This window comes from Chamaea fasciata, unplaced genomic scaffold, assembly GCF_029207755.1.
Source record: "Chamaea fasciata isolate MVZ Bird 193981 ecotype frontalis unplaced genomic scaffold, bChaFas1.0.hap1 SCAF_9, whole genome shotgun sequence".
NCBI lineage: Eukaryota > Metazoa > Chordata > Aves > Passeriformes > Sylviidae > Chamaea > Chamaea fasciata.
Genome location: NW_027094094.1, coordinates 11,343,649 through 11,360,798, shown reverse-complemented (window position 1 = coordinate 11,360,798; position 17,150 = coordinate 11,343,649). Strand labels below are relative to the sequence as shown.

The window sequence follows — 17,150 nt, the reverse complement described above, 5'->3', positions numbered from 1 at the left end:
GGTAGCTAAAATTAGCAGCAAACTTTTTTTTTTTAATGCTTGTTTTCTAATTAGGCAATTTGGTGGTATAGTTGAGCCTTACACTAGATGATTGCAGAAGCTGAAATGGCTAATTGCAGTTGCCTGCTTTTGGAAAAAATGAACCATTACCTATGCAAGCTTTCAGCTTCTTCATCTCTAGAATAGAGATAGAATTTCCCAGTATGGCTTTTGGGACTTTGTTAGTTTGAATGGATTAGCATGAGACAAAAGCTTTAGATATTTGGCTAGAAAAAAGTGCTATGGAAATACAGTATATTATTGTGATATCCTTTGTGACATTTCTGTGAAGCCAGTGGTGACTGTCATGATAATAAAGCAAGCCTCAGAGAAACTAACGAAATAATGATCCTACTTCCTTTCTAGCTATCCTTTGAAAGGGCAAATGCAATGACTGATAATGGTTTAATGAGAAAAAGTCATTAGGGCATCCAGCCTGCATCTTTAGAAGTGCAAAGCATTTTGGGAGATCTTAAAATTACGCGGAGAACAAACCCAAAGTAGCTCTGTCAGAATATTAAACTGTTATTTGTATTCTCTTTTGATGCTGATTGAAACTAGTGATCTCCATCTCTGGCTGGTGGCTGGTACATGTGTAGTCACAAAAGTGGCTTGTTCATTGCTACAGTGCTGTTGGAAAAGTAAGATCAAGGAAGTTCCTCTGCTTACCCTCTGTCTGTTATCCTCTGCTTAGAGCTTAGTGTTACCTGAGGATTCCTGACCTGTTGAATTTGCATTTGTAGGAGGCCTCATGTACTGGAATCATTTGTCCTGGATTATTCAGTTTCATTAATAAGGCTGCTTCAGTTTCAAGATTGGCTGGAAAGGGAAGGCTGTTATTATTTGTTTGTTTGTTTGTTTGGTATTGATACCTAGGGAGACAAGAGCTTCAGATACTTTAGGTGGGGATTTCTATGAAAATACAGTACATTATTGTCATATTCTTTAGGGTATCTCTGTGAAGCCCAGTGGGTGATACTATGCATTAGAACAGAAGAGTGGTAAGTGCAAATGGAGCCAATATTAGCTCTATTTTTGAATTAAGGAGTTAACCAAAACACAAGGAAGTTGTTTGAGACTTGAAGCACCCTGGCTGCTGCCTGGTCAAAGGAGAAAGGCTGGTTCAACCCATTGAAGAAAAGGACTTTACAAAGTATTTAGGAATTATCCTTGAAGGATGCACTGAAGGAAATGTGTTTGGGCCACATCAGTAACAAAGCAAGCTTTTGATTTCATGACTCCTACTACTTGGAAGTCTGACATCAGCAGTCTGGTTTTGTGGCTTGGCTCTTTTGGTGTCACTCTGGACTCCACTAGCAGCAGGAAAAGCAGCAGAGCTGGAGACAGGCTCTGGCATTGCTCAGTTTCTCCAGCCACATGAGTTGCACTGTTCATTGTGATGCCAGAAGTGGCTTGGGCCGTTCTTTGCCAGGCAGAAAAGGAGCAGAGGATTGGTCTCAAGCAGAACCATAAAGCTGCAAATTCTAGAGACTTGTTGAACTTAGGAAACCAAATTACTGGAACTTGGTACTGGGAAAGGCAGTGAATTGCTGCATGTTCTCTGTTCATGTAAAAAGCATGATTAGAGAGGAGGGCAGGGGCCATGGATTCCCGCCCTAATAGAATTGTAGATATGTCCAGGTAGGCTTTTTATGAGGAACTGTCCATGTCCGTGTGCTGAGGATGTCTTCTGTCTTCCCTATGACAGAAGCTGAGTTGGGTTGGGAGCCAGTTTGCATGGGGTGGGGGGGCTTTTCAGGCAGGGTCTGACACCCCTCCCTCCAAAAGCCACTTGGTGCTGAGCACTCTTCAGGTGTGGGATCCTGTATGGAGTAGCTGTTGGGTTGTTCTGGTAGGAAAAATCTTGTTAGGAAAACAAAGTATGAAAACAGTAGAGAAACAAGCAGGACAGTGAGGTTTCAAACATGCCCACAAATGAAGAGGAGGACACTACAGAAAACCCTCTGTGACGAAGCAGCCCTTTTCCCCAGTCACGAATGGGTAATACCACCTCCAGATCATCTGCTCCTCTGGGTGGGATTTGCTAGTGTAGGGGCCTGAATCTGTCTCTGTAACTCAGAAAAATTCACTGCCTGGCACAAAGTAGGATGGGGGTGACTGAGGACTCAAGATGCCAGTTTAAGCACATTTTTATCTAGACATGAGTTCAGCTGTTACAATTCTGAGCCACATTTGGATCCCCATCTTCAAGTCAAAAATCAACCTATCTAAATAAAACTGTTGTTGTTTGGTTTAATTTGGAGTCTTATGTTGAATTTGTCTGAAAAGGGAATTCTTACTAAGGGTGTTGCTGACATCAGACTCCTCTTATGTGTAGATATCATTTGCAATCCCACACTGGTACATGAGGGCAGAGTCTGACCCCAAAGTCCACCTGCATGGGAGCACCACAACTCCCCAGATGTCTATGACCAGTGAATGCAGAGACAGATGCTTCCCCAAAGGACTCAAGTTTTTGTCTCTTTTCTGCTGGCCACCCTGAATTAAACATAAAATCCTATGTTTTAAGCATAATAATGCTCAAACTGTAACTTGGAGCATCTGTTCACACAGTCATTCCCTTCCCCTGATCTCTAATAACCACATAAACTCTTTTTGTCTCCTCTTTTCTCCAGGTCAACAGACTATGGCACTACCTATGAGAAGCTAAATGACAAAGTAGGCCTGAAGACTGTGCTGAGCTACCTATATGTCAGTCCCACTAACAAGAGGAAGGTAAGGGAGAGCCATTGCACTGGTAGCTATAGAAACAAAATTACAGCATTCTGAGAGGAATTATGATACTAAAGTGAGATCTGTTAGTAATTCACAGGAGTTTGAATTTGCTGTCTAAGTTGCACTGGTGCAATTCCATGGAATCCCATAGAACTGATCCTGCTTTACTTGTGATGGTGATGAAGTGCTTAATTCCCTTCTGAACTTTCTAGAGAAGTAAAAAGGTTGCTTTCATTTGCATCTGACTGTTACAATTTTAAAGAACTCGCACAAATATTTCTGGGTTTCTTGCTTACATTGGCTTTGGCTATTACACATCTCCCTGCCTTGTGTCTCCTTATTATTAGAAAAACTGAGTAAAAGGCATTTATTTCTGCATTTGACTCTTTCTCCCCACATTTGGAGGTAAAGATGTAAATGACATTTTCTTTGGTTGCATCATGTAAGGGGGCTGAAAGCAGAATATGCCTGTGAGAGTGGGTGGAAGACCTACAATTTGATTCGGTTGTGTAGGAGAGAAGATGAGGTCACAGCTTTCCAACCCCCTGTTCACTCTTCCCACATGATGCAATTAGGGCTGCAGCTGGCTCACACAAGCACAGCCCAGGAACTGCAACTCAGTGCGTTTTTGGTTTAAAATTATTGCCTGTGTTGATTCAGGGGAGGTAGTGGGATAAAGATGCTTTTAGCTACCCACAGAAATCACTGTGGGAGGGCTGCAGCACGAAGCTAATTGCTGACAGTGAAGTTGTGTTTGGACAGCGTAGAGGCCCAGTGCAACATGTTTGGCTTGATCACTTCCAAACTGCTCATATCCTGTCTCCATCACAAGATTTCCAAACTAATAACTTGCTACTTGTACTGTTCTTATTATGACTGTGGTGCTTTCCATCACTGGTCAGTCTACAGATGTTTTGGGACTGATGTTTATTTCAGTGTATTCAACCATAATGCAGACATAGTCCTGGTTACTAAAAGTGTTTGGATGTACAGGGAAGAGAAAGAATGCAGTGACCAGAATACCAGAATTCAGCTTCTGTTTTTCCTGATGCAGGAGCTGAACTATTGTGACAATTACCTTTTTTTTTTTTTTTTTTTTTTTTTTTTTTTTTTTTTTTTTTTTTTGTTTTTTTGTTTTTCCCTGAGCAAAACAGATTAAGATGTTTTGTAGTGACTCTTCCTGGCCTACACACCTGTCCTATATCCAATATGGGGGACACTGAAGAGTTAATTCTTCCTCCTTCTGTTTCCAAAGCAACTCTGCCCACCCAAAAGCACAGGCAATATGCTCAGTTACAAATCCTACGTCACTGGTGTAAAGACTCCCTCACAAATCAGAGTACGAGGATATATTATTATCTTCTAGCAATTTCTCAGGCTACTGAGCTTTACAGATTAGCAGTCTCCTTTTTTTTTTTTTAAATTAAAACCACCTACATTTCATCATATAATGGCATATAGGCCTATCTTTACTTGCTGTTTATTTATTTGAGATTAGAAATTTAAAAGAAATTTTTTTGGTTTTCTATTATAAGGAAATGATTTTTGGACCTATCCGTGCCCTTCTTATCCTTCTGAAATTTCTTATGAAATGTAGAGACAAGCTGTAAGGAAAACTCGTAGGAAACCAGCTTTAGTGTTGGCTGCTGTGGAAACAACTTGCTTCCATTCTTTCTACCTCTGCTAAATATATGAGCACTGTTACTGTGCATGCCTAAACAGCTGGTCTGTCTGCACTCTGCTTTGTTAACCATCAAAACAATTCCGGACATTCATGTAGCACTTGAGAAGTGTCTGAACAAGGTGTCACTGGACTGGAGCATCTGAAATTTGTCAAATTCAGGTTTTGGTTTATTGCCCACCCACTCCTCTTACAGATTTTTCAGGTTATGCGCTGCAAAAAAATGCACTAGGGTTGTAGTCTTCTCCCAGTCTCTCTGGGTGAATATTACTCCTCTGGCATGGAGAGTAAGCAGAATGATTTTGTTGAGCTGCTGAGGGCAGCTACCAATACTGAATCACAAAGGAATAGATGAATCAGTTGCATCCCAGCAGAAAAAGCCCAGGTCCCTTGTGTTTCACCTGCAGCAGCAGAAGTGCTGCCTTGTTGAACATGATGCAGGGATCTCCTGTGAGCTGCAAGAGAGGTCTTTGCTTGAGCCGGTGAGTGGGGAGGGAGATACCAACTGTAACTACCATACACGGAGCCTGTGTGCACACATGAACCATGCAGAGCTTTGCAGGCAAGGTGTTTTCTCCTGAGGCACTCGCTCCCAGGCACTGATTGGAGCTCCTGCTCCATGCCTGGTAGCTCCTGTCGATTTCTGATGGGTTTGCACATTGCTGCTGGCCCTGTCTACTCATTAGTGCTTAGAGGATTAGCGCTTACTTGGAGGAGGAGAAAAGCCTTCCATACATTCATTCCTAATTGATTTACTAGTGAGAAGGATAATTACTTCTCAGCTACCCTGCAGAACTACAGTGGGAATTACCTGTCAGATTTCTTTGAAGACCCAAAATGCTTCTTTTCAGCTGTTAAATAGGAATTATGTGTTCAGCCAAATGCCAGTTATATAAACATCATTTACCTGAATTGTGGCGTAACCCTGGGCTCAATTATGAGGCACGGGGATTTAAAAGCTGGCATTTTGCTTTCTTATTTTAACAGAAAAGCCTTTTGTTTCTGATGTCTTTTTTTGAAAAACTTTGGTGGGAAAGTTTTAATTTTTTGGCCACCTGTGCTTTATTTCTTGGAGGTCAGATTTAGTCTGTAGCTGTTCCTGGCTTTTACGTGTTGCTGCTGCTGCTGGGTGATATCCACCCCACCCTCCTCATGCACAGAGTTAACCAAGGCACAGAGCAAAGACTGAGCTGGCGTGGCTTTGGCTGTGGTGCAGATCTGGGTCCCAGAGCTCCTGCCTGCTCCAGGTGCTGCCCAACCTGCTGATGGCTGCGCTGAGATGGGGCATGCCCATTTCCTAGAAATCACAGAAGTTATTGGGAAAATGCAATTAGAAATTTGCAGCTGTGATTAAATCAATATTACAACATGCACCGATCAAAGGAAGCTGCTGGGAATTCTATTTCCCAGCTGTGATACCTGAGAGGTATCATTCCTAGTGGTCAGGGCCAGCTTGGTGATCTGAGACCACTTTGGGTGCTGGCATAAGGGAACTGCCATGCGTTCTGCAGCCCACTGTGAATCTGCAGACTCTGGCTGCATTGTAGCCAAAACACTCTCTGCTCTGAGCCAGGACTACTTCATCTTCCCGTGGAGCTGTCACACTACTAATTCCCTTCCCCTAAGAACTAACAAGCTCAAGGTTTCACAACGCTTTGCGAGTGTATGGAAAGCCTCTGCTGCTGGGAGTTGAAACTGCCAGACGTGGATCTGCTCTCCTGCAGGTGGTTGGGCTGTTTCTCCTCTCACTTGCACAACAGGCGCTTGTGTCTGCATCAGGAAAACCTGCACTGAGCTCTCCTTTCTGCTGGGAAGTTCCAGGTGATTCTTTGTCCCTAGCAGTCAGGCAGCTCTGATGTCCTGGGGACTGGCTTTCTTGAGAGTTCCTGATTTGGGCTCTGGTAAGAAGCAAAGTGCCTGCAGTGTTGACATTTCCAAATCCGTGAAGATTCTCTAATAGGCGAGTGCATTCCAGGGCACATCTTCCCCTTTTTAGTGCATCTACCCACTCAGTTGTTGGTCTGAGAGAAAGACCTCATGTGAAGCATATGCTTTGTCCAGTTGCAAAATAGGTTGCAACAAGCAGGTAACTTGTGGTAAGCTTCAGAATGGAGAAATTTTCATGTTTGTTTAGCAGCACCCCTTCCTTGCAGATGAATGGGATTTAACAGCACATGTTTGAGTGCTCTGAAATGCTGAAATTAGCAAAATGCTTATCTTTGGCTTTTCTACCCTGTAGCCTGTTGTCTTTCTTTGGGGATATGACAAAAAGATGCTTACTCTCTGCTGGGCAGAGAGCTCGGTCCCCTGCTGACCTTTAATTTAAAGCTGGATTTTGGGTGTTAGTTACATTTTACTAGAGGCAGAGTTTCACAGCGGTCTGGGAATTAAAAGTGTTTATTTCTTCCAAAACACTAAAGGGAAAAATCTAGTAGAAACATTTCTCTTGACTTTTTACATTTCCATTTTCTTTTTATCCTGATTCTCTTCTTTCTTTATGGTTGCTGAAAAAATTCTGTAAGGAAATTGAATAATTTCCACAAAATATTAAGCTTGTGATTCTTTGCTTAACTGGCTGCACTTCTAAATGTCACTGCTTGGAGCTGAAGTGCTGTGATTCCATATTTTCTAGCATGAGTTGGTCTGCTGGGTAAGATCCCCTATTGTGAGAACATTCGCTTTCTTCTTGGTTGTCAATAACAAGGTTCATTTTACAATTGATGCCTCACAGAGGGATGTAAAGCCCTTCCAAAAGGGTGCGGAAAGAAGATGAGAATTGAAGTCCCATGGATGTGAAGCACTGCTCCTTTCAGGCACAGAGGTGTCACTTTGAATCTCAAGGAATTGTTGAACCATAGATTTTAGGTATTACTTTTTCCTGTGAAATATTCTGTAAAGAGTGCTTATTCTTGGTGAAGATGTTGTTTAGTTGAAAACCCAGTTCTCACTATGAAACTTTTATCTCTACCCTTGGGAATACTGTGGAGGTGGAGACGATGGAGTTAAAAAAAATTAGAAGAAAGGGAGGAAAAAGGAAGAGAATAACAACTCTGGCAAATCAACCCCACTTTCCTGTATAGAGTATTGCTCAGATAAGATGTGGATAAACTGGAGGCCCTGATTGCATTTAAGATCTGAGGTGACAGTTCTGATGTCTTAGGAATACCTTCCTTCATGAATTTGCTTTGCAATTCAGTTGGCTGCAGCAGTTTTTAGCTTTTCCCCTGAGCTATTACAATCGTTGTTGCAGGTGATGACTTGAAGAATTAAAAGGTCTGTAGCCTTTTATGCTGACTGTCTGAATAGAAACATCATCCAGGTGCAGTGAATGAAATGAGGACTCCCCCTGTTTTTCCCTCATACCAGAACTGAAGCATTTTAGGTTTTATTTAAAGGTAGACCTTCCAGCTAAGCTATTTGAACAGAAGTTGCAAACAGAATAAAGCAGAAATAAAGTTATGGAGCTCAGTTGTAGCTTTGAGAAAATGGTTTTTTAGACTAGTTTCTTAGTTGTCATAGAATCCAAATGGAAGGGCATTACAAATCACTGAAGCTGTAAAAGCCAAAGTCATGCTGCACCTCTCATGCCTCTGAACTTGGCCCATCAGAAGGAGAAATGTTTAGAGATATTTAGAGAGTAATAATTTCTGAAGGATAAATCTAATTAGATTTTTTTGTGTCTGTATAGTTTCTTGGGGATGAAGTGCAGCAACTCTTTATGAGCTGGCAGAGAGCAATGCTGTGTTGCTGTTCACGTTAATGAAGGAAGAAATTGTCTGCAATAGTGTAATTGCAGAGGAATGCATCTACCTGAATGGTGACTAGCTAGAACGTTGGGAGTGAAACCTCCCTTTACAGAAACTGGAGATCCCGAAATGAGCACAAGTCACTTTGACCACCCCTTTATTTTTTCTTGCTCACTTGGAGAGTAACTGAGAGCAAAACCTGTCCTGGCCGCCTCCATCTCCAAAGGGAATTCCTCAGCTGTGATTGGAGCCTCAGGGCAGAACGGTGATTCAAACTTCTTTTGTTTTTGCCTTCATTTCTTAGTTCACATGCTCCCAAGGGGAATTCTGTAGCATTTCGTTTTCTCCTTACTCATCAAACGTGTCAGGTTGATGAGGCAGAGATTCCAGCATACACCTGATACTTACTAGACCAGCCTGAACTGAGCTGCCATGCTTAACCACAGCTCTCATTAATCATCTGCTGCTTTTTCCTAAGACTGCATCCCCTGCCATTGGTGAGGAACTGAGCTCTGCAGTAAAGCCCAAATGGCTTTAGGAAGATAGAAGGTTTCCTTGGACCCCTTTTCCTCATTGTGCTGACACTGTGATCAAGGGTCTGTGCGGCAAACTGACACTTGCTGATGTGATCTCGAGAACGTATTTGTAACTCAGAGGCAATGGGGCTGAGTTAGAGCCACAGGGCAGTAGTGATGGAACAAGCTGTTTCTACTGTCTTTTATCCCTAATCTTTCCCTTCAGCCTAATGGAGTACAGTCACTAAATAGCTCTTGGTTTTGCAGCTGCCATTAACAGGGACTAAATTACCTGACCTGCAAATGCTCCTGTAGAAGTCTCTGTGTGCACTTCTTCTCTGGACCCATTGAGTTGTAGATGATGTTCCTGTGCTTCTCAGAGCTCCAAAATCCATGCCACCCATCCAGCATTGATAGGGGCAGATAGGAAGGCTGTGAAACACAGTGCCTGGCTTAGCTGAGCTCAGGTTTGCCTGCTCTGGTTAACCAGTGGATTGTACAAATGTGACTGTGAATGGGGTAACATCTCAGCATATCCATCTCGTAAATACACTTCAGGGGCAGTCACACTCCATCTTCAGAACTGAAAATTTAAATAGAGGAATAAAATGTGAATGAAGAAGTAATATTTTTCTTCACTTACTGGTGTTGCAAAGCTGATTTCCTCAAGGTCACCCACAACATCTATGGAAGAGTGAGAGAATGTGTGACATGATGTTTTATCTACAAGGTGCAGTGTTGTGTGCTGTTGTATGTGGAATTCTCTCTACATGTCCAATTAATTCAGCTGGAATTTGGCACCTGAGAAAAGAGATCATTTTTGTAAATGTTTGCAGAACTGTGACCTGCAACTGTGTGAAAGAAATACTGAGTTACAGATGTTTTGTTATACTTCAAGAGGAGGACTTCAAGAATTTCTTGTTTGAAGGGTTTTCTGTTTTTTATTTTGAATTCAGCAAAGTCACCTTTCCAGAGCAGGTTTCTCTGGCCTCTGCTATGTAAGATATATAGTTTCCTGATGCTGGATGACTTGGTTTATTAGTGTTTTGAACATGGTTCAAGATCAGTGAGTAGAAAAGACTGAGATATAAAGGCATAAATACTTTTAAATCTTTTTCAGTATGTCCAAGTTGGTGTTTTTGATTTTTCTGTTGTGTCTTTTGTGTGTGTGTTTTTCTTTCTTTTATTTTTTTAAATTATTGTTACTAATATATTTGAGGATTGTGCCTCCTTGTGAATCTTTCTAGTCAAGATGCTCCTGTGAGAGTTTTCTGCCCTCTTGCAGTCAGGGACTGAGAGGCCTGACGTGCCAGATGCCCACTGGAACCTGACCTGACCTGTATGATCCTATCCCTAGAGAAAGAACAAAGTCCGCTTGCTTGCAGGTTTTAACTTTACCATTTCTGGCTTCACATAAATCATAGAGAAAAACAGAGGTTGTGCAACGTCTGTGGTCTGGGAGATGACCATTTTCCAGAACAGACAGCACAGAGTTGGGACCCAAACTGATGCAAGAGCCCCAGTGGAAGTTTTCCCCTTTCTTAAACAGGGGCAATGTGATCATTGCCCTCCAGGGATGGCTGTCCCTTGGAATTCATGGATGTGAAAACTGGGGATTCCTGGTGTTTTTTGTTTTTTTTTTTTCAGTTAGTTCTCTGAAGAAGCAGATACATTTAAAAACAAACAGAAAAAAACCCCACCAGACCCACTGAACCACACACATTGCTCATCAGCTGTTTCTAAAAATAAATGCAATTGAGATAATTAACAAAATACTCCCATATGGCATTATTTAATGGGGCTGAAGGGAAGAGGGTTAGAAAACAGGTATAAATAGAAACTGCCATTTACAATGAAAGCCATCCTTTCAGTTTTTTGTGAAGGAAAAAAAGTTAATATATTACAAAACTTGAGTTAGGGTTGTCATTGTGTACCTTTATACATCCGTATTTTGCATCTTTGCACCTCTATATTCCAAAGTGCAAATAATTTTTGGAGCAAAAGCACGATTACCAGGTAAGAGTGATAAACTTGGCAGGATACTGGTGCATTTCTCTGACAGGGCTAAAATTCCGTCCCTCTCTCTTGTTGCACTCTCTGCCTGCTTCACCTTGTATTGCTCCAGTCAGGGCCCTACAGAGAGTTAGGGATGTTACAAGGTTGTTAAGACATGAAATGGGGTAAAAATGAAGAGGTCCCATCCATATTCAGATGTAGAGTTTCCAGAGCTGGCTGTCAGAAAAACAGAGGTTGTTTGCTCCAGTTTCGACAGTGAGTGTTAAAGGACAGATCAAGAGTTACAATATCAACTAAAATAAAGCTGCAATTTTGTCACCTAGCATGAGCATTGCTTTTATGAAGTGGGCAGAGTGGAGCTGTGTGAGCTTTCAGAGTGTCTTGTCTCGGTTAGAGGGACGAGAGGGTCTGTCAGGAGGCATCACCTTGTGCAGGGCTGCCTGTATTAACCACATGGCCTGTCAGCAGGGTGAACACAGCTGCAGGTCCTGATATAGGGTAATTTTATGAGACTTTTTCCTTCCTCCATCCTCCTTACCACACTCTGAAACATGACCATCTCATTTACTGCTGCAGCTCCAATAATATATTAATTTATGAAGTATGAAAAATGAGGTAGTTTTGAATTAATGAGGAGGGGCATGGTGCTTCACAGACAGCAGGATAATCAATCAATAATAGTGAGTCACTATTTCCTGTTATTAAAAAGGAGGGAAAAGTAATAGAATGGGTGGAGAACAGCTCTTGGAAAAGGGGCAGGTGTGTCCTTTTGAAGACCATATAATGATCTGACCTTGATCTTTAGTGATAAGAGCTGGTTCACCAAGACCTATTTATTTCCCTTTGAGAAAAATCCTCCCACCACCCCCTGCCAACCCCAAACCCAATAATAATTGGCAAAATACCTCTTAATTTCATTATTTTACAAAGTGAAGAATACAGAAGCTCAGCATTACTGAGTGAATTCTGATTTTAATAGCCTGGATCAGCAGAGTCTGCAGGGCACGTGCTGGCCACAGTCTCAGTTTGTGGTGTATGCCCACATCTGCCTCTTACAGTGTAACTGTAATGTCAGTTCTGGTGTTATCAATTATATGTAAAATAATTTATCCCAAACAGCACTGGGAAACCTGGAAACACTTGTCTGACTGTGTTAGAATGAGTTTTCTTCAGCATGGAGCTTGGCTGGGCTGGATCTTAAAGAGTTATTTCACCATGTCATGGAGTGTTTGAGGCTTCTTTTTGCATTAGTGAGAGTTCATTGCCCTTCACCTTCTTGGTTCTAAGATACCTTTTTTTCATTGTATACAGACAGACGCTGCTGGACTCCAAAAGTAATGACAGGAGTTTTCTAAATGGTGCACAGATGCAGTTAGGGAAAACTCAGGCTGTAGTTTTCTTATAAATCTAGGCAATCAACTCTTAGACCAGTCCTGCTGTCTCTGAGGAGAGATTGGTTCTCTCTTTTACAGTGATCCCTCTAATATATTAATTCTCTGTTGCTGATAGAAAAAGCTCATCTGAAATCTTTTGTCTCCCTTGGAACCTTCCCATGGCAGACCAACATGATCCTTAAAAATGCCTGCAAGAAAGCAATAAAATTCCTGGAGCAGATGTGCTCAGAGATTGAGAGGCAATGGAATGGGTGCAAGGAATGCAGTGCTCAGGACCTGGAAATGGGTGGAAAGATAGAGTAGGCTTGGCAATTTTCTCAAGTTTGCCAATTGGGTCTAAAACCAAAGTGTTAGGGTTGTGTTGGAGATAAAACTCTTATCCCCTTCTTCCAGTTCTGTTTCCTCTTACAGTGGTTCTTCAGAACCCTGCAGTGACCAGAGATCACATATGGGCATGAAGGGATACAGAAAGGAAAGGACATGATTTTCCCCAGGCTGTGAAGTGTCAGTGACCGTGTTGGAATAGGCTGTAGCAGCTGTGGTTTGGTCACTGGGGCAGCCACTCACCTGCTCAGTGTGTAATTGCAGACAAGACTACTGCCATAAACCTGCAAGGACTGTTTCATTAATTACAATTATTAAATGTAATGGAAAATGTCAAAGCCAGTGAGGTGCTAGTTGGGAGTCCTCTGTCTAGGTCTGGAACCTTCCCATATCTGGCACCTGAATCTCTGGCACCCAAGTTAGCATGCAGAGCCTGCAACCTCAGTGGATAGCTTAGAGTTGAGGGCTACCATGCAGGGCACTGCAATGCCATCATGTTTTGTAACTTTAATTTCTGTGGGACCTCGACCTTGCATCTAGAAATTGGATAGACCTTCTCCTATCCTCTTAGCTTCCTCCTGTGGGGGGATGTTAGGAAGAGAAGTACATTAGGGACAGTGGGGGACACAAGTAATAGATGCCAGGTAAGTAAATTGAGATAGATGATAAGCACCTGGATGTGAACAGTGATAAAGCTGACTGTTGTCTATGTTCACTCTGCAATCTGACTAAAAAAGCAGAAAAATAAATTGGGTAAGCAAAGGAGAAGCAATGATGCATTTAAAATTGTATTCAGATTTAATGGCCCCAAGGGACATACATAACGTGATTTTTATTTTTCTATAGAGTCATGAAACACTCTAGTGTCCTCAAATGAAATAGACTGCTGAATACAGGCTGCAAAAAGTTTACCCCTATGAGTAACTATCCATGCACATCTTTTTGTTTTCTGTAATGGGGAAACTACTGTGAGTAAACTTATACCCATATGTAAAGTGTTCTCCCAGGTGATACCTATAATCAGAGGAGTGTTTTTATATAAATGGTGTTCTCAGTTCCAGCAGCTGTGGTACACACAGCCTGTCCTTACTGATAACATTATTTTCTGTAACTATTTCTGCTTACATGGGAAGTTACCATAATGGTGAAAATTACTTTGTAGTTCTGTGGAGAATAGCACAACCATACATTTACTCAAATAACATATAATTATAACAGTGAATGCTGCTTTTCTCTTTCTGTGAACACAGTTTGGGATTAGAGCTGTTCCCTGTCACTAGAAAAAAGCTGGTGACCACAAAACAGTGTATCAGATATTGTAACAACTGGGGCTTTCCTGTGTAGAGTGAAGAAGAGTAAAAAGGCATCATCCAGAATTATGCTATGCAGAAATACCAGCCACTAGTGCAATATAATAATATAGATCAGAGGCTTTGTATTTGTGTGGAAGAACTGGTTGGTGCCTAAGATCACCAGTGGAGGTTTCTTCTACTTCTGGTCCAGGCCCACTCATAGAAGTGCTGGTCAAAGTGGATGTACAAATCCAGTGATGGTGCTTGTAACCCACTTGGCAGTTTGTGGAGCAGAACTCTGCATTAACATGCTGTGACACAGAAAAGCCTTTGGCAAATTAGCTGGACAGCACTGAAGTGGCCTCAGGCAGGTGGGAATTCTGTGGCAGAGGACTTTGCTCCGATGATCTGTGGGGAGCTGGAGAATGTGCAGCTGTAATAAGAATATAATGGCTTGGAGTAACCTTGGATAAAGGCTGCCTTGCTGTGACAATGAAAAGGTTTCGCAACCAAGCATGTGGCTGTTGCCAGTCAGTCACTCTTTGCCAGGTCAAACACATGCTTTTTGGATGGCTTCCATCCCCACTGGCACCTGAAATTTAACAAGCAAATGCTTGCTGTGCCTTGTAATTAAAAGTGAAAAGTACATGTGTCCGGTGCCAAAAAGACAAGAGGAAGAGAGGAGACATGTTGCTCTGACCTGCTCAGAAGCAAAACAAGGATAAGGTGTTCTGCTTTGTTGGGTCTGTTATGATGGCTTAGTCCACTCCTGTACATGCAAATTGGATCCAGCCTGGGAATTGGCATTGTGGGCAGGTTCAGTTGGCAACCTTAGAGTATCTGTGTTCTTTTCTCAGCTCTGAGTTTTGTCAAAGTCTTACAGCCATGATATATTTTCATTTCCCACTTGCCAGTGAGGATGGCAGAGTGGTTTTCCTTGAAGAGCTCTTCCTTTATATGCAATTAAACCTTAATTTGCTCCTGATCCTCAGGGCTTCTTGCATGGTGCATCTGTGCTCTTGCACAGGTGCTGATTAATATGGAGTGGCCTCTCCATAAGGAAGGGAGTGTGTGAGCTTGGAATTCTCTAAAGTGTTTTGTTTTGGTATGGCAATTTATGGCAGGTATGGCTGAAGTGCCAAAAGCCTCTGGCAATTTTGTACAAGTCTGAACAGTTAATTGTCATTTTAGTCTGGGTATAATTGGATATGAGAGACAAGAGAAGACAACAAAAAGTTAACCAGGGTTATTGCCTGTAAACAAGTGTGGTAGGCTGATGTGCCTCTCTTCAGAGAAGGGAAGGTAGTGCTGGTGGTCCTCATTTGATGCACTCCTCCAATGCCCACTTTTGTCTGTAAGGCCCTGCTGTTTCATGCTAAAGAAAATTTTTAATTTTACAGTTTATTACTTTGTTTCTGGTAATGGCTCCCTTCTTTGTGTATTCTCTGTGAAAGACAAAACATTCTTCGGAGATGATGAACCTGCATGTCACCTGTACAGCATCATGTACTCTGATCATTCTGTCTCAGTGCTGCAAAGATGGGGAACCCATGCATGGGTTCCCCATGGTGTTGGTGTCTTCTCAAAACAATTTGGTGGTTTAGAGAGCTGTCAGTCTCTGGCCCAACTGGAGGGGTTTATGGCAGAGGTCCTTCAGACGGGTTGAATGCCTATAGGAACAGCTGTTGATGTCTGAAAAGTTCAGTGGCAAGCAGTGTAGGCTAGAGGTTGTTTTGTAATTACAAAGAATTCCTGATGGGAAGGAAGTTCTGGAGGGAGGTTAGTGTGAAGTGTCTAAAATGTCTTGAGAGAGCTATTCGGTTCTTTGGTCACGGTACATATAATGCAGACTCAATGCAAAACTCTCAGGAAACTCTTATTTCATCGCTGAGTTTCCACGGGTGTCTGAGTCATTTTTCATTATCCAATAATAAATACAGTAGTGAAAGTCACCTTTAACACTTAAAGATTGCTTGGGTTTTATGGGATTGTATTGAAGTGAGTGCCAAGGTATAAAAGCCTTATGGTTGAGGTACTTTTATAACACATGCTTCATAAACCCTTATAAAGTGAGTGCAGTGCACTTCATCCTTTAAGATTACAGCACTATGGTTCTGAGAGTTGGTGATCTGGTGCTATATTCATTAATTAAATCTGCCATTAATGCTAAATTTTGGGCAATAAGAAGTGAAGTTACAAGAAGTTGAAATGGGTAGGTCCAGACAATTTATCTCTTATGAAAGCTCAGGGCCCCTTTACTGCTTGACTGATGCCCACGGGTTATCCTTAACATTAAGCAATTTTTTGAGCCATGTGAAGGAAGAAGGAATCCGAAATCTGGGCTACTCTGAAACACAAGGGTTTGCAATGAGCATTATCTTTTTGGGACACAAAGTAAGTAATTATATAAAAGCTATCGCCCTCTTCATAGATGTCTTGTTTGGCTTCCCAGAGGGAAGATGTCCCTCTTGTCACAGCTGCTGATCCCTAAAAAATGGAGTGGATTTCCTTGCTTGTATGTAAATACACAGGATTTCTCTCTAGAGCAGATTTTTATCAGTGACATGTCCCATTTTTTTCCTCTCTGATATGCCTGGTGACTAGAAAACAGAGGTTGCGTTCATTTCCCCCTGATTATTGCAGAAGTCAACATATCTGCAGGGCAGTGAGCAGGTATTTAGCCGTCTCTGAACATCTATGGAAGTTTGTAAAAAGTTAAGGTGTGCTTTCTAGAAACCCTCTTTCTAAACTAGTGCAAATCATTCAAAGACACCTTAACTTAGCTGATTTATATGGGTTTACTTTTGCTTGTAAGTAGACAGTTACCTGTGGTACCAGCACTTTTTAGTCTCAGAGGGAATTGGGCTGATTTAGTTGAACTGAAGATTTTTAGTTGAAATGGCAAGTAGTGATGAAAGAAGGGAAAAAAAGGATGAGATTTTCTTTGCAATGAATTGCACCTGTTCTTGGTGGGAATGGCAGAGAAGGGATTTAAATATACTGTGTAGCTCTGTTTTAAGAAATTTGGGTTGTGTTCAGACCTCTGAGGCCATCCTTCAGCTTGCAGGGCAAGTAATTGCAGTAATGATGTTGGAGAGAGAAAGAAAGGGAGGGGAATGAATAACCAAGCGTTTCCAATGAGAAATTTCCAATGGTCAAAGACATAATCTAAAATGCTTCAATGTAGAAAATTACTTTTCCCATAAGAGAGTTCGAAACTGTTGGTATTTAACTTGTGATGGACTGATGTTTTGAAGGAAGAAAACTTTTGTATCTTTAAGCCTTTAAATGTCAATGGATTTTGATTTCTCAGTTTTGAAAGGAGGAAAGGACATCAAAAATCCAAACAAAGCAAAAATCCTCCAATTGCTTTGACATTTCAGCATAAATTGTTAAAACTTTTTGGC

At 41.7% G+C, this 17,150-nt stretch overlaps 1 protein-coding gene across 1 annotated transcript in view; it reads left to right on the top strand.

Moving 5' to 3' along the window:
* The window catches only part of SORCS3 (sortilin related VPS10 domain containing receptor 3), a 275,011-nt gene that overhangs the window by 127,553 nt on the left and 130,308 nt on the right, over positions 1-17,150 (top strand). The window contains exon 3 of the mRNA XM_066190964.1: positions 2,676-2,775. Coding sequence (XP_066047061.1) covers positions 2,676-2,775 — 100 coding nt within the window. The remainder of the gene's footprint in view (positions 1-2,675; positions 2,776-17,150) is intronic.